This window comes from Sinohyriopsis cumingii, chromosome 6, assembly GCF_028554795.1.
Source record: "Sinohyriopsis cumingii isolate HCF-2022 chromosome 6, ASM2855479v2, whole genome shotgun sequence".
NCBI classification, from domain to species: domain Eukaryota; kingdom Metazoa; phylum Mollusca; class Bivalvia; order Unionida; family Unionidae; genus Sinohyriopsis; species Sinohyriopsis cumingii.
In genome coordinates this window covers 63,780,901-63,799,705 of record NC_142966.1, presented here as the reverse complement: position 1 = coordinate 63,799,705, position 18,805 = coordinate 63,780,901, and the positions used below count along the sequence as shown (strand labels likewise).

The 18,805-nt window shown below is 33.5% G+C and overlaps 1 protein-coding gene across 1 annotated transcript in view; it reads left to right on the top strand.

Annotated features, from left to right (window-relative positions):
- The window catches only part of LOC149797080 (putative ATP-dependent RNA helicase DDX10), a 44,324-nt gene that overhangs the window by 3,343 nt on the left and 22,176 nt on the right, over window positions 1–18,805 (top strand). The window contains exons 2-10 of the mRNA XM_089961754.1: window positions 2,375–2,435; window positions 4,782–4,912; window positions 6,937–7,095; window positions 8,079–8,199; window positions 10,542–10,656; window positions 13,418–13,514; window positions 14,949–15,053; window positions 16,480–16,642; window positions 18,629–18,713. Of these exons, the coding sequence (XP_089817880.1) occupies window positions 2,375–2,435; window positions 4,782–4,912; window positions 6,937–7,095; window positions 8,079–8,199; window positions 10,542–10,656; window positions 13,418–13,514; window positions 14,949–15,053; window positions 16,480–16,642; window positions 18,629–18,713 (1,037 nt within the window). The remainder of the gene's footprint in view (window positions 1–2,374; window positions 2,436–4,781; window positions 4,913–6,936; window positions 7,096–8,078; window positions 8,200–10,541; window positions 10,657–13,417; window positions 13,515–14,948; window positions 15,054–16,479; window positions 16,643–18,628; window positions 18,714–18,805) is intronic.

Genomic DNA, 18,805 nt, shown 5'->3' with positions numbered 1-18,805 from the left:
TATCAAAGGGCTATCTGCTCATGGGTATCTGTGTGGAGCAAACAATTAAACAAGGTTTAAACACAACTAATTAATAATACTGATTTTTTTGTCTTTTAAGCACTTTGATTGGCTGTTAATTTGTTCACTTTGCCCAATAATCACTCAAACAGTATTAGAACTTGTGTATATGAGACAGTTATCAATGACTACTTACTGCATTATGCCCAGAAGGCAACATAAAATTAGATAATTGTTTAAAGTCTGAAAATTAATGACTTGTCCTAGAGTATTGTCTTGGAAAATTCTACCTAATGTCTGACTTTGAAAATGAATAGTCATGGATGTTTGCCTACGGGATTTGATCATCCCTGTTACATACAGAGCTCTTCACAGGATTTTGAAAGACCAGGACTGCTTTCATAAGAAAAGTTAAAGTTCCAGCACTTAAACATGCAGTCCCAATAACAATACTTTTTTTTATCTGTTGCAGTAATCTAGGAAATAATGAGTGTACTGTTGTGTCACAAATATGTCATCAGACCACTAATGTTCATTCATTGTGAAATAGTAGTATAATAAATGAATGAAAAATTATTGAAGTTGATAACTGTGATAATTTTGATGTGATGTCACAACTATTGCAATTCTCAGTGCCTTTACAACGCCATTCTTTAATTTTGTGTGCATCTAGAAGGAATCAAGGAAAAGATTGCACTTTCTTTCAATATTAATTTATTGTTTAGTTAGCTTAGTTGCAGTTCAGATCAAAACATTTTTGAAGAAACTGAGACAAGAAACACAAATCAATATTCCTTTAACTTTTTTTTTTATTTCATCTTCAAGCAACACACCATACTACAGTCTATTTTTTAGTAAACAAATATTAAATAAAATTTCCAAAGCAGATTTTGGTTCTTTTAGTCCAGGGGTAATTTTCACTTTTAAATTATAGGGAAGTAAATTATTTGTTGAATTTTACAAAACTGGTTTTCGCTGTTTTCTGTTACTTACATGTAGTTTAAGACCAAATAGTCATAATAGTACATCTGTTCTCTCTCTCTCTCTCTCTCTCTATTGTTAAAGACTAGGCCAATGCTATATTTTGTGTTGCTAATAATGCAAAGTACTTTTGGTAATACCATCTCTAGCACACAGTTTTCAGATTTCTTTCGTAAGTGGCCTATTTATTATTCAGGGTTGAAATACAGTCCAGCTGAAGGTTTGATGACATGTATTGTGTGCTCAAGAATTGGTCAAATTTATTTATTGCTGGATGTACAGACTTAAGACAGTCTCAACATTAAATTTATTTATTGCTGAATGTACAGACTTAAGACAGTCTCAACATTAAATTTATTTATTGCTGGATGTACAGACTTAAGACAGTCTCAACATTAAATTTATTTATTGCAGGATGTACAGACTTAAGACAGTCTCAACATTAAATTTATTTATTGCTGAATGTACAGTTTCAACATTAAATTTATTTATTGCTGGATGTACAGACTTAAGACAGTCTCAACATTAAATTTATTTATTGCTGGATGTACAGACTTAAGACAGTCTCAACATTAAATTTATTTATTGCTGGATGTACAGACTTAAGACAGTCTCAACATTAAATTTATTTATTGCTGGATGTACAGACTTAAGACAGTCTCAACATTAAATTTATTTATTGCTGGATGTACAGACTTAAGACAATCTCAGTATTAAAATTATTTATTGCTGGGTGTACAGACTTAAGACAGTCTCAACATTAAATTTATTTGTTGCTGGATGTACAGACTTAAGACAGTCAACATTAAATTTATTTATTGCTGGCTGTACAGACTTAAGACATTCTCAACATTAAATTTATTTATTCTGGATGTACAGACTTAAGACATTCTCAACATTAAATTTATTTATTGCTAGATGTACAGACTTAAGATAGTCTCAACATTAAATCATCATCTGGAATCAGGATTGACATAATAAATCTGTAGAAAATGGTGACATAACAGGTTTGTTGACTGGATGAACATCTTGTTTGGAGTAGAACTCAGAGATACTGGATGATTCATCTTGTTTGGAGTAGAACTCAGAGATACAGGATGATTCATCTTGTTTGGAGTAGAACTCAGAGATACTGGATGATTCATCTTGTTTGGAGTAGAACTCAGAGATACTGGATGATTCATCTTGTTTGGAGCAGAACTCAAAGATACTGGATGAATCATCTTGTTTGGAGTAGAACTCAGAGATACTGGATGATTCATCTTGTTTGGAGTAGAACTCAAGGATACTAACGTTTCATCTTGTTGCTCAATCTCCAAAATTATTTCATAAACTCCCTACATATTATCTTTGAGTCAGTTTTGTTATTTATGTGGGATATTTTCTCTTTCAGATTGTTTCATCAGAAATCAAGAATTTTACTGATTTACCACTGTCCAAGAAGACTTTAGATGGTTGGTATTCTGTACTTTTTGTCAAGATTGATCACACTGTACTGTACAGACCCAGATCTGCTGTTGCATAATGTGCTGACAGATTTGGGTCTCCATTGTTTGTGCTTGGACTCGCTTTGTAACCTAGTTAAGATGGTAGTCATGTTTTTAATTTTTTTAAGAGTTCATTGAAGGATTGGTTTTGAAAATTGGCTTTGGATAAAACCTAGGAAATCGAATAAGAGCAGTTTTAGTTTTGTAGAATTAATCACTGCAGGAAAAAAATGTGGAAACCGTGAAATTTATTATTGCTTTGTCTGTAATTTATAATACCCTCTCACAGGCTTCTTCCAGATTTTCACCAACTTCCCCCATCTGACATTTTATTTTTGGGATTTCAATTTTGAAGGAGGCCAGTTTTTATTTGACAACATCATCTTTGAATAGAGACTCATTCAAGTGTATTTTATCAAACATGTGTGATAAATAACTTATAATGAACAAGCAACGAAAGGTTACAGTTTTTTGTCTTTATTATTGTCACTGGAGCAGCAGTTGTGTGTCATGACTAATGGCACTATGTTGTATGCATTAGAATCTGCATGTAACACATTGCCAGGCCATACTGTAACTGCAGGTCTGCCACAACGCAGTCTCACCAGGTGTAGTTGGTAAAAGGCTTTTACTAGCAAGTAAATCAATTAAAATATATCATTGATAAATTTTAAAAAGTCCTACTGTAAGCATCTGATTATGGTGTTTGATATCAGTTGTATAAGTTATAAGATACAGCTTTGTTAATATTAATGATTGTTACTTGATATAGCAGGAAATTGAATGCAGTGATTATGCTATGTGCCAGTCAGTATAAAACAGCATATTTATCTGAGAATAACCAAATACTTTGTCCTTGTTCATTAACTGTACTTAATACTCAGTGTGATGAATTCTTGAATGTGGAGATGAGTATGTTCATTGAATTCTCAGACCTAGATAACTTTTATTTAGATATTTGCCTGAATCCCAATATTGTGGGGTGTTTTTTGTTCTGTTCAGCTTGCTCTGGCCGAAGTTTGATTTATTATTTTGGCATCCATGTCTGCACATGTATCTATTAACCTAACGTTAGACATTATTTATGCAGATTGCTGCTGAGTAAAAGATTGGGTGTGTTTTTATTCCAGATCTGTATGAAGGATGTAATATTCATTTTTATTGTGTTTGTATTGGAATTTTTAATGCAGCTTTATAACATTTTCAGTCATGTCGCTACAATGTCTGCAGTGTGGCAGTTTATAGTGATGTGTAGCACTGGGACATCATGCCGCAGACATGTAGCCTGATGTCCTACCCAGTCACACTATCCTGACAGCCTCATCACCAAGTGCTTCTTTATGCAGTTATGTCTCTTCTACTATCTTGACAGCAGTGTGAAAAACTGGATGTGTTGCAAAACTCAGAATTTTGTGTTCAAATAGGGTAAAATAATTCACAAAATGTCAGAAATGTAATTTTTGCAACAAACTCAATCATCTGAAATAGTTTTCTCAAATTGCTGATATTTGTAATATCACTGTGATAGCAGCCAATGAATTTGACTAAAACTGAGATGAACCTACAAAAGGAGTGGTGGGAAGATAAATGAATTTAATCTTCACTGCATTAATTCAGAAGCAAGTTTTGTATATTATGCATAGAACATTTTTTCCAGTGTTAATAAAGAATATATTTCATCATGTGGTAAAATAAAACATTTTTGTTCAATTACATAATTACATAGGAAAAGAATGCATTCTTTGTATATTTCCATGCAATTCTTCGTCATTCTGTTTTATTGGAATTACCCCAAAATTTGAGGCTTTTTGTTTGCCATTGTAAAAAAAGAAGTGAAATAAATGTGCCATATTTTATTTTCAACATGAAATGATCTCATGATAGGTTCAGTACATATGTGGTAATTAATGCACCTGCAAATAATGAATGATTCCTGTTTATTATTATTACTTGACTCTTAGAACTAAATTGTTCCTGTTTTTTTGTTTTAGTCAGTTTTCTGAATAAAGATTACAATTGAATTTGATTTTATTGTTGAAACTACAACAATATTGCATTTAATTCATTTACATGTTCTTTATTACATACACCAACAACAATAAGTTATTATTAGAAGTCAGCCACCTAAATGCCTTGGTCATTCATGATCATGTAACAAAATGTTTCTGGATCATCCAGAATTTTTTAGAAGCTCAGGGATATTTGTCCTATGCCTGTTGTGTACCATCTGAAGCTCTGTTTCCTGGGTTAACAGGTTAACTTACACAAAGTTTGCAATTCACAATGTATACTTTGCTGTTGTGAATATTTTAGGTCTGAAGTATGCCAAGTACGAGACCCCAACAGACATTCAGAGAGAAGCAATAGGATTGGCAATTCAGGGCAATGACATCCTGGGAGCTGCCAAAACTGGGTCAGGGAAAACTTTGGCTTTTGTGATACCAGTAAGCATATTTGTTTATTTTCTGGGACTTTGTGCATGGCCTCATGTTAGTTCTATGGTTTTCAATTTATTTTTGATGCAATGAATTGTCATGGCAAGAAATATTTTGAGAGATATTTCAGGGGCATCTTCGGCACTGAATGAAATGGTTTAGATTATGGAGATACATGGCTAGAGACATTGTTATATTTTTAATAGAATAAAAAAAAATGTCACTGTGATTTGAAAAAATAGAATATTAATGATAAATGAGGATTTAATAATGAAATTAAAAGCTTATATGAGCCGCTTTAATGATCTGATAAAAGATACACTTTTGATTGCTTAGAAGCAGCATGGAATGGCATTAGAGTCAGAAGGGCATCTCTCGGTTTCTTTTTATTCAGAATTCCAACTTGCCAGGGTTCTTGTCAGCCTGTGTAGATAAATAAGAGGGTTTGTATTAGTTTAACACTAAAATGCTTGATTGTCACAAAGATTTAAGAGGTACTATATGTGCAAAAGTTACATTCTTAATTACTTTATGTGTCATGAAATTTGTTTGCCATATAGATTAATGGCTAAAAGGTTTAAAGGACAAGGTTATAAGGAAACTTTGGGTCAATATGAGGTGAGTGGTCATTGGTTAAAGTGCATGGATTTGGTAGTGTCTATATATATATATATATTGTTTCTATGGATCTGTGTCCTGAGAAATTTCAAGGAAGATTGCCATTGGATATAAAATATCTATTGGAAGTTTGCAGCAGTCACAGTGATAGTTGCAAAATCCCTTGCATAATGTGTCAGTGAATAAGATTTTTGAACTAGATTCACCAGGTTACACTGATCATCCATGGGGATATTTAACCAAATCATCAACGGTTTAAGTCATGGGATGAAGTGGCCATACATTATAATCTTTTTTATTGCACAATTTTCAGATATGGCACATAAGTTTAACTGAGGAAGAGAAACATTTCTAGCGTAAGAATTGTTAAAAAGGTCAAAGGACAGAGTCAAGCTGATTTCAGTAATTATCTTTTTAACCATATGTATGGGTCACAGATCAAGTGACCCTAGGCTGTGCGGCATGTATAATTAAGAGAAGGGGTCATCATTTTTTGGGGGAACCCAGTCATCATTCTTTAGAAGGACACCCAAGGTAGAGGTTGTATGCTTAGCATTCCTTCCTTCTATTATCTATTCCCTTAATGTCATGTGATTTGGGAAAGTATTTGAAGGAGAAAGCAAATGTTTAGATAAATTATTATTCTTCAAGAATACCTACCCAATTACATTACTTTAAAACCCTCCCAACCATCCTGCCATGTGAGCATCCTCATTAATATCTCACTCCGCTAAACTAGCAATACGTTGTGTGTGTGTGTGTGTGTGTGATATGCAAGAGTTATTGCTCTTTGTTTAATTAGATAGAAAAGGATGATTTTCAACATTTAGTATGGCTGGATTTGTGACGTAGCAGGTTAATATTTCTGATGTAGTGTGATTCAGTAAGTATTCTTGGAGAAGAATAGTTTACTTTAAAATTTGCTTTTAGTACCTATTTAAGTATGTGTGATACTTGATGGTTTTTATATGAATAAATGATATAAATTGTACAAAGTTTTTGTTAATATCATGATGGTGTAGCAAGCATTTTTCTAGGTATACTGGTATAAACGTTATGTTAGATTTAAGAGTTACTATGCTTCCTGAAAGTGGCTGGTGGACATGCATGGCAAGAAAAATGATAAACTCTGCAGCTACTCTGTAATGGAGGTAAATCAAATTATTAAACTGGGTCATTCTGACAGTAGCAACATGTCCTATCATTATTTCCCTCGGTAAACAATTTGTATGCAAACAATTCACAAAAAGCAAAGTAATGCTTTTTTACTTTCATCCCAAAGTCTTAAAACCTCAAGGTCATTAAAAGGTGTAAAATTCCAGCTGGTATCAAAAGTATGAAACTGGTTTGTTACATGTTAGAACAATGATATTGTATGATAAAGTTGAAGAAGAAAACCCTCACCTATTTTTTAGGTCCTGGAGCAACTATACCAGCTGAAATGGAGTCAGCTGGATGGTCTTGGCGCCCTCATCATCTCACCCACCAGGGAGTTGGCCTATCAAATATTTGAAGTGTTACGCAAGATTGGACGATTCCATGATTTTTCTGCTGGTTTGGTAATTGGAGGGAAGGTAATTAATCAAGGACGTTGAGTGTTCTTTTTCAAATCATTGTAGTTGTACATTCTTACTATACCACAGCCAGTTGATATAAATGAGGTTTTGCTTTAAATATGCTATGATTTGTGCACAACATTAAAGTTCCTCAATCTGTTTAAAATCAGATCTCCTCTTCCACTGTTCTATGTGAAGATCTGATGACGACCGCTTAAGGGTCAAATTCTGGTGACCTTTGAATTAGCCAATGGAAATGCAGCTTTCAAAAATCTGAAAGTGAATCAAATCAGTCTGTACAAAAAAATCATGCTCTTCATCCACACTACTCAGTCTCCAAATGCAAAGATATAAGACTTCATCTGCTTGGCTGATAAAATTATTATGGTAATAACATAGGTTGCCAGAACATGACCCCTAAGAGGTCGCTGTCAGATTTCCGTATAAAACAGTGGAGATCTGATTTTAATCAGATTGTGAAATTCCTATTCTTGATGTAGTTGTAAGTAATAAGCGAGATGCCCTGATTTACTTCAATAAAAAATTTAGATATGAAATAATTCAAAAGAGAAAAAAAACATTGTTCTCAGTTGAAGAGTTTTGAAGTAGAGGAAGTTATTAAAAGGTTCATAGATTTTGCCTCGATATAGATTTAAAGACATTTTTACCTAACACAGTTACAAAATCTATCATAAATTAGTTGTTTGTTATATTTACTTGACCAAACTGGTCCACTTAATTTGTTACGTCTGATTTTAAAAAGATGTGTTTGAGAAGAAAAATATTATAAACCTGGTATTTTCGAGGGCTTCAAATTAGTCAATCTTGTTGTTCCGTATAAGATCATAAGTAAATTTGCCAGTGGCTTTCTGAGTCAGCATGTAGATTAGGTCATATTACTTAAAGACTCTTTCATGAATTTATTTATGCTAACTTTTGATTTATACTACATGCCTGGTTCTTTTTGGTAGTTAATTTGATTTTTTTACAACTGATTTTAGAAATTACAAGAAGAATCAGAGAGGATCCATCGAACCAACATTGTAATCTGTACTCCAGGACGACTTCTGCAGCATATGGATGAAACGGCTTGTTTCACGGCAGATTCACTTAAAATTCTGGGTAACTTGATATGTTGTCATTTAAATGTGCAGTCAAGGCTGTCCTAATTGTCACCTAAGTTCAGTGGTCACCTGGTCACAATGTTCATTCTGATTTCCACCCAGCAAATTTTCTATATAAATGTCATGTAATCAGAGGCTACCTGTCTTTGGCAGTAAGTGGCCATGTGGTACTTAACCAAGAAGTGGTTTCACCATGCTTTCCATGGTCACTGGAGCATATTACAGTGACCACTCTAAGCATGCAGATTAAACTTAATTTGTTTGATGAGTAAGGCAACTTTGACGCAGATGACAATCATAGTAGAATTAATGATGATGCAATGTACCTGAAGGATTAGAGTGAGGATACTCCAATCTTGTGGGGATCTTTGTATTTCATTATCTTTTTAAGTTTTGGGTTTGCTAAATAGCTACACAAAATACATATATCTTGATAGCATACTACTAGTACTGATAATAATACTTGCAAAATAATAATAATAATGATACTACTACAAATAATTCTTATGCTATTTGGTACGTAGTACATGCATTTTTCATGAACCATGTTTGAGTGCTGAACCTGCCTTCAGAGGTCACCTGTCAACAAAGGCCACTTTGAGCTTTTCCACCAGTCATTGCTGTTGACAGGTTTGACTAATTTTTTTTTATCTTTGAATGCCTACCATCAATGTGGTCTGAGCATTTAGTATAACAGAAACCCTTGTCGTTTTGTTCTTAATTTCATACATCTGAATAAGTTTTGTATTATGCATTTTTCTGTAGCTAGGATATATTGGAGTTTGATTAATATATATTTAGTTCTAAATTATTTTTGTAGATTTTATTTTATAAAATACCATTACAATAATTAACGAACAGTATATTGGTTGCTTTTTTTTTGCATTTTTAACACATTGGCAATCTCAGACACGTGGAGGAAATAGGATCTAACTACCTCTCCCAAGAACACACTGAGACTGCTATCTTGGACTGGCTTGGGTTGCTTTCAGAATCCAAAATTGCAAGTCTGATGGTCTTTTATTATGAAGCCTTAGCTAGTTAAACAGAATGAACTTATAATAAAAAGATTGCTGCATTTGGATGGGAAAATTTGGACTCTTTTTATTCTTGTTGAAAAATACTGCACTTCACAAAGTCATGCAGTATTTTTCGAAAAAACTCGTTCATATTTTCCCATACAAATGTAGTAACCTATAATTATATTACCACCTAGTCATGCAGGTAAGACCTTGACACTGATATCAACGACATTTGAACACGCTATACAAGGCCGTTATTTAAACAAAACCAACATGTGCTATGTCTTACATTGTAGGACTAATTACTACCTAATGGTATGGGATTCATGACCATACTTGCCTTATAACAGGATTCATGTTATAATGAAATGTCTTATAGTGAGTGAGTGAGGGCTGTAGTTCCATAGTTGCAGAGATTTGTAGGTTGATGAACAATGACTATATTTCAAAACAACAATGGTATTCCTGTGATTAGTTTAGCTTTTAGTAAAGGAACTGGTGGGTATATTGTTTGTTTTTTAATTCAGTATGTGGCACACCTTGCACAGTGTCTAAAATTTCATTGTAATTCTGCCGTTTAACCAGGAAATTTGTATTTAAATTAGATGCATACCTTCTTATTCTCATGCTCTGAATACATACATTGCAGGCTTGATACTTGTCCAGGCCAGGCTGATTCAGTTGCCTTATTTGTGTCCTTGGGAAAGATACTTTGCTATCATTTCCTCTGCATGATACAGTTGAATAAAGTGCTGATAGTGTTGCTATACAGGAACCAACAATGATTTTTGTCCATAATAATATGCAAATTTGGTTTGTCTATGAAGGAATCTTCATAAATTTATCTGTCATCTGCAGCAAAGGTTTTCTCTTTCTAAAACAAAAATTGGAATGTTATTAATGACCAGAAATAAAGTAAAAACATTGTAATACAATCATTTGTATTACTTAGGAAAAGTGATTTTATTACCAGGGTGGTTGTAGAAAGTCTGATTGAGAGTTTGTCTTGTTTGATTCTTTAAATATTTTTAGCAGAAATGTTTAAAACCCTGCATATGTTTTTAGGTGGCTATTTGATGTAATTAAGTTCTCCCATTAATATTATCACATATTATAATTTTTTAATTCTTATAAGAAGTTGTTTTCACAAGATACTTGGAAGACATACCAGTAAGTTATTTACTCATACAATTTATATTACAGTGGTAAACCCTGGGCCATGCAGTTTTCCTTATTATGTTGTGAAATATAATTGGTATTGTCTTTCACTTGTCTTACATACTGATATTAGAATGTTACTTTGTTTTTTGATTTTCAGTTTTAGATGAAGCAGATAGAATTTTGGACTTGGGTTTCGCCCAGACGATGAATGCCATCATTGAGAACCTTCCTTCAGAAAGACAGACTCTCCTTTTCTCAGCAACACAGACAAGGTTTGGACGCAAATGTTTTACAGGAATATAAAAGTTCCTTAGTTCACAAGTTTTATTAGTTCATGTAATTAAACTTGCTGCATCATCCATTTAGGTTTTAAAGACAAGACAATATTTTAAAACTGTTAATAGGATACTTTCTATAGCACTGCTGGTAATAGACCAGAAAATCTTAATAGGATTGCCACAAAGGCTTGTACGTTCTTCCCAAGGTCTTATTTCCAAATGAAAAATGTTCTTCTTAGGCATCTGGTATGGGCAGCACAGTGGCCATCTTGAAAATCTTGTTATCGTTGCGCTTCTGAATGGACGGTCATAGCAACATGGGGTTTACATTAAAAGACTTGCTATAATCTCTAAATGAAATGATTCAGATCTTATATCCAACATGTAAGCCATTTTAAAATTCTTGTTATTGCTATTCCTCCTTTATGGATGGTTAGATCAACATGTGGTTTTAACCAAAAGACCTTACGATGTCTAGTTGGTCATGAATGAAATTGGTGCTGATCTATTAGTCTGGTATAGTCACCATAGCAGCCATTTTCATAATCCTGCTGTCTTTACTTCTAAACATAAAGTTGTACCACCATAAGACTTCTTGTGATGCCTATTTAGTCACAAATGAAAATTGTGCCAATCTGTCCACCTGTATGGCAACTGTGGCAGCCTTCTAAAAGATCTTTGTATTGATATTCCTTCTAAATAGAAAGTCATAATGATATGGGGTATTCAGCAAAATATTTCTTATGAAGTCTAGTTGGTTCTGAATGAAAACGGTTCTGTTTGGACATCCACTATGACCACTAAATATCTGTCTTGAAAATTTTGTTGTTGCTACTTTTCCTGAACTTATGGTCAAATCAATATGGGTTTTCAACTGAAGACTTCTTAATGATGTCTAGATAGTCCTAAATGATGTCTAGATAGTCCTAATGTCTAGATAGTCCTAATGTCTAGATAGTCCTAAATGATGTCTAGATAGTCATAATGTCCAGATATTCCTAAATGATGTCTAGATAATCCTTATTGATGTCTAGATAGTTGTAAATGAAAATGATGCCGATCTGACTGCGATTGAAAATTTTCGTTTCACTACTTTTCTGGATGGATGATAATATATCAGCACCAGTTTTTCTCATTATGCCTACTTGGTCCTAATGAAAAATAGTGCAGATGTTAATCCAGTGTGACCTTTTCGGCAGTCATATTGAAAAGCTTGCTATTGTGAATCCTGCTTAATGGAATATCATATCAGCATGTGGTTTTCTTATGAAGATTTCATATGATAATCAAATTGGTCCTAAATAAATAATTATGATGGCCATCTTGAAATGGTTTGTCGGATTAACATGCTGTTTTCATCACAAGATTCCTTATGATATCAAATTTGTCCTAAATGAAAATGGTGCTGATATTACATCCAATATGCCCACTATGATGGTCAGCTTGAAAATCTTGCTATTGCTACGCCGGAATGCAAAATATTTATTATGATAGGTAGTTTGTCCTAAATGAAAATGATAGCAATTTTAAGACCATTATGGCTGCCATGGTGGCCACCTTGAAAATCTCAAGAATATCAGATATTTTCACTATTTGCCAGTTAAAGAGTGTGGAGGGTCTTTTCTTGGATTGCTGGACATTCCTTTTTACCAGTAGAGTTGCAGTCCCTTGCAGGAGTTGATGTTTCAAGTTAGGTTGGTTGAGCATGTATTGCAGTAGATGCCAAAGACTTGTGCAGGATTTTTGAAAATGATGCAAATGAGAAATGACAATTAAAACAAATACTTAAAATGGTACAGTATTTTTGAGATCATGCATTTAGTTTGGATAAACCAATGATTTGGTTAAAGGGGATTTAAATAATTGAGTGTTGGTACAAATCAATTTCATATATCAGTACTGTTGGAATATAAGGTTGTGATCACCCATGGTGCATAAATATAATATACTTATATATAAATATGGTTTCAGTATTAGGAATGATCACTGATGAATTTCCACTTATTAATCATGTTTGAGATATGAAAATAATGAGAACAAATCTTAATGATCCCCGTTTTCTAAATGGATTAAACATGGCACATAATTAAATCAAAATCCCCTCTTCTTTTTCGTTTATCTTTCTCTCTTATACATAGGGACAAAAATAAATGGAAATCTGAGGAGAGAAAAGAATTTGAATTGGATGAAGTCCTTGAACATGAACTTACACCAAGTAAGATACAAGAACCTGGGTCATCGTAATATGTGTACACTTTCCATGGGATTTATTTACAGTGTTCACAATAACAGGGTTCATGCAGGTCTGGAAGGCTGGAAAAGGTCTAAAATTTGAAAGTTGTCTTCCCAGGCCTTGAAAATGTCCTGAAAAATGACTCTAAACAATTGTGAAAATGTCTTATTATAAATGTTTTACATTACAGCTGTCTTTGTTGGAAACCAGTAATATGACTGCTCATTGGATTTGAAGCTCTTAAGGCAAGGTCTGGAAATTTTTAGTCTTTGGATTGGAAAAGATATTGATTAATTAAATAATGGAGAAACATAGGGGTAAACAAAAACATTTTTTATGGTAAGTCTCGACAAACCCTCACCATATCTTAGACTGCTGCATCTTTATTAATGTTGATTATATGTGAGTGAAATAAAGTATATGATATTTAGGGAAGTAGTTATAAAGGGTTATGAAAAAGCAGGGAGTACAGAAAAAGTTATGGACAGTTGTACGTGTATGTGTATTCTTCTGTCTTTTTAGGTCAGTGAAGGATCTGGCCCGTCTGAGTTTGAAGAATCCAATGTACGTGTCAGTACATGAGAATGCACAACACAGCACACCTACAAATCTGGAGCAGGTATCTCTAGAAGATAATCTCCATTACCTCTTTGAACTATACATAAACATGCAGTCATCAGTGAAAGTGTAAAATCTGAAAATTGTTTCAAAAGTAACTAGTGTTACGACTCAATCATCTTAAACTAAGTAACAGAAAAAGGCATTGTTAAGAACTTGTTTTGATTGAATTTACAATATTCTCAAAATATTATTTAAGTCAAAAAGTCATATGAGCACTTTGTAATTCCAATAAATGATTTAGATAATTCATCTCAAAATAAATCTAAACATGACATTAAATGCGTCTGCAGACTGAAAATACAATTAAAACCGTGAAAAAATAGGAATAAGAATAATAGTTCATTTATTTCCTCATATACATGTCCACAAGTCTGTTATGACTTTGTCTCACAATTCATCCCCATGTGACATGTTGTAGTACTCAATCATACCAATGGAAAAATACCCCAAAACTGTAGGCAGGTTCATTATCACTATCCCAAAATAGAAAACCTATGATCATGGACAAAATTAGTTATGTAATATGTCGTTTATAAATGATCATTACAATAAAAAATCATGAAGAAAAATTTAACCACAATATAGATAAAGATAATAATCTGTCTTGCGCTATTCAGAATATCTTCTATGAGGACCTGGAGGAGTAAGGCTATATAAAAAAGGTATGCGTGGTTCTGGTTAACTGACTGACTGTATTTTATTCCAGCTGAACAACATTTGGCCGGGGGGGGGGGGGGGGGGAAGAATTGAAAGATGAAACAATAACATCCATGAGAAGAAAAAAAATTAACAGATGGATGTAACTACAATTTAAGTGAAATTCAGGATGCAAATGATCAAGTTGCCTGGAGCGGACAATTGCAAGAAATATGTTTCCTCCGAGAAACACAAGGATTTAGCTGCATTGCAAAGTTTGCATCAAAAAATTACTTTGTTCTTTAAGCCTACAAAGAATTCTCCAACTTAGATGCTGGCATTATGAATGCAGAAACTTTTTTTACTGAATTTATTATAGAACATAATCTACAATTACAGATCATGTTGTCTTTGAAAATGTTCCCTGACTCTAAAATAGCCATCAAATACAGCTGTGCAAGGAATAGAGCTTTAGCAATTGTAAATGAACTTTTATTGATAAAGAAGGAGAACATTGTTGAAAATTTAAAATGCAAAGCATTTTCTGTTGCCAGAGAGAAGTAATGACTTGGACTTCGATTTTGACAAAAAAGAATCTTAGGCAAGTTATTTCTAGGACCATAACCAGGATGGGTGTTGGTGGTGTAATTTCAAGTAGCATTTCTCAGTAAAATTTAAATGTTCTTCCTAAAGATAAGTTAGCTAAAACTATGTAGTTATTTTAAATAAGTTTGAAATAAATCTAATACTGCAGGTATTTGTCTGGAACATAATGTATTTAATTTAATTTTTTCAGAGCTATGTGGTCTGTGAGCTGCATGAAAAACTGAGCTTCCTGTGGTCCTTTATCAGGAATCATCTAAAAAGCAAAGTTCTTGTTTTCCTTATGAGCTGTAAACAAGTAGGTACCAGCTTTACATACATCTTTTTGTGCTATAGCTAGTTTAAAATACAATGTGCCTCATTTTCATTAGACATGTAACTCACTTCTTTCCTGGTTGCTTTCTTTTCTGCCATCAATGCCCTCCAGTTTGCCTTTTGCTCCTAATGGTAATTACTCATTTCAGCACTGTAAGTAGCGATGATTTTTCCCCTAAGACTGTTGTTCTTGTAATTTTACTTGGGATGCAAAGGTATTTTTGATTTTGTTAAGCCCATGTGATTTGAAAGCAAGACCTAGCAATAACTTTTCCACCATCTTTATTGTCTCTACAGTCACAGTGTTTGCTTAAAGTATTTCATTTGCATATATTTCCTAAATCCCTTCCTAGATTTCCATTATACTCTACATGAATAATTATGAAGCTAATACAGATAATTCTGTGACATGCTTGCTCACCTCTTTATCCTTGCGGTCAAGGTCATGGTCATAGAAAATATGTATGAAGATTTTTTTTTTTTTTGCATATGTTTCCTAAACCCTTAATGAACTTTGCTAATATTTTGGGTGAATCATTAGGAAGCTAAGACCATTCATTATGCAACGTGCTCACTTGCCCTTTGACCCTGGGGTCAATAGAAAATGTACATTAATGTTTTTGTTAAACAAAATTCATACAGCTTATACTTGCTATACCCCTTGATGATTTAGTACATTTTTGGGATGATTCATTATGAAGCCATCATGATGCAGTTTTAGTTTTAGACTATTTGTCTTTATGAGATTTATATATTGCTTGTATTTACAGTAAGGAAAAAAAATCTGTGAAATTTGGAGTCTAAAGGTTAGGGTCCTTTTTGTTTTAATACAAATGTTTCTGAGCTGTAAATTTAGTTCTAACCCTTGTACCTTGACCAAACATTGCAAATGGTTTGTATTATTAGAAAGCAAGAATTTTAGTTCTTTACCATGTATCTTGAATAAATTATGTTCAAGTCTTACATTTAGAGCAAGAATAAATCATTTTAGTTCTGGGTCTAGAAAAAGGAAATTGTCTCTGTAAAATAAATTTCAATACAGTGTCTTAATGACACTCATTTTTTGGATGATTTTCTAATACGTAAAATAAGCAAGTTACATATGCTGGGTTAATGGTCAGGGTCACCATAGGAAAGAGAGTGGTTCAGATGCAGAAAACTGGTTTCTTAGTCTGTGCTTTCCAGAGTATGCCTTGTCTATAAAACAGGGCAGGCACATATTGGTTTATTGTATATATAAAAAAACATTACTTGTTTTATTGATCATATATATTTATTTAAAGACTTATAAGCTGGTTGCATGTTTGAAAAGGATCTTTTAATATTTACATTGGTGTATTATTGGATTGGATAAAGCAGCAACCTGAATGTGGAGAGCTTTGATAATTGAGGCAGTACTGTATTTTCAGGTGAGGTATGTACATGAGGCATTTTGCAGACTGCGGCCAGGGATCCCAGTTCTGGCTCTACATGGAGGGATGAACCAGTTGAAAAGGGTAGCAGTCTACAACCAGTTTGTCTGGAAGCAGCATTCTGTTTTGTTTGCCACAGACATAGCTGCCAGGGGTTTGGGTGGGTATAATGTAGAAGAATTCTTGTGCTCTACTTCTTCATTTTCTCACATGGAGTTGTCATCACTGTTTAAGTTTTGTTTTAAGTTTTTGAAAGGCATATATGGAGTGCAGCAGGCAGGATATATATTTGCATGCATATGGGTGTAGCAGGATAGTTATATTCATAGGTGTAGCGTGGTGGATATACATTTGCATGGATATGGGTGTAGAAGAGTGAATATATATTTGTATACATTTAGATGAGAAACCTGGTCAGTGGAATTGTTTGAACTAGAGAAAACTGAAAACTAAGTACAGGAAATGTATGACTTTGACGTGTTGTATTTAAGAAGAAGCATATCTGTTTAATATATGATAACTTATGCCTGATGCTCCCATGTTGAGGTGAGTCTGGATTCATGACCATGCAGTTGGATTTAATCACTTCACTGCAGAAAGGTAACAAATTATTTATGCAAACATGTGCCTTTGAGGGTTCCATAAATTTTGATTTAAATATGATTTGCTGAAAAAGTACTTTTTCCATGATACAATAAGGGCTGTTTCAGTAAAACGTTCTTAAGACCCAGAGAAGGTACTTTCATTGTGGATTAATTACCCACAGATGCAATGTAGAATTTTGTATTATTGTCATATTAAACTGTTAGAGCAATCAGAGTACGCTGGCATATATTTTTTTAAAGCTACCTTGCCTGGAAACAACCGTAAATACAACTCTGCAGTTAATATATATCATATTCATCTGCTTAATTGTCATGAAATTTTCACACTATACTGAATGAGACAAGTTATAAAAAATCAGAGTTTTCAAGAATTAAAAATGTAAATGAGTAGGTTGAGCATTTTCCTTTTTCCTGAAGTAAAGATCCATTGGACTTTTATTTTCAAAAATGTATTACTTGGTCAAAGGGTACCATTGATACTCGCTTACAAGTTGAGTCCATATACAGGATTTTTCTCCATTTTAAAGCAGAATTCCACTTTTCTCCTAACTTGAATTAGAATTTTCTTGACGTAGTCTTTTTTTTATATCTCCGATCTAGTTTTAAATAAATGGTCTATCCAGTCCCATTCCACAACGACCCTTGTAAATTATTTGTTCCATAAATTGGTTAGCACATGACTCTCATAATGATTATTCTGATTGGTCAAAAGTGTACATTCATCCAATGAATCTTGGTATAATGGAAACTGATGGCAATGGAAAGAAGAGGCATGCTTGCAAACCATGGCCTCCTGAGTTGTTGAGAGAGACCATGACACGAAAAGTGTAGATAAAGGATTAAAAAAACATTCGGAAATGGGAATGGCTGGAGCGAAAAGTTGATGGAAATTTAGTTGCTCAGTTATAACAAAACTGAACGCTAGAGAACTTGCATTTTGTGACCTCTGCAAGAAAGATCTGAATTACGGTAATCATGGTTGGAAGAGTTTGGAATAACACCTACAAAAGAAGCAGCATATGAAAAAATTGAAGCTCAGAAGGCATCTGGAAAAAGTGCAGTTAATTACCATAAGAAGAAAGATTTCTTGCATGAGAGAACAGATGTAGCCCTCTGTCAAAATTTGCACACAGGTGAATGTATGGGATTATTTGTATATAGTTGATGTACTTGGGTGTTTATTTTACAGATCTGTTATGAAAAGTGAGAAGTATAGTATATTTGCTGCAAAAATTAACAACTTATTGTGACTTAATTACGATGTGAACACTGAAATTGTTGGGAAATTATTGAAGTCAAGTTGAACATTTTTGGTAAGTTTATTAGTTTTTCAAATGATTATTATTGTCTATGCAGTTTGCTGGGAGCAATTAATATAATGAACAACAAAAAGACTGATCTGCCAGTGCATTATGTGATAGTGGGAGTCTTTGTTGTTTGAAGTTTGACTCGATTTACAAACAAGTATCAGCAGTAATTGCATCATATTTTATTTTTTTATTTCTTTATTTTTATTGTAAAACCTATTCTATTTCCAACAGATTTTCCTGCTGTGAACTGGGTGCTGCAGCTTGACTGCCCAGAGGATGCAAACACCTATATCCACAGGGCTGGCAGAACAGCAAGGTAGGAGTACTATGTCATTTTTTTTGTTGCATTTTGATGTAGTAATCCAAGTGCTAAAATTATCATTGTTATTAGGATAATGTGGATAGCTT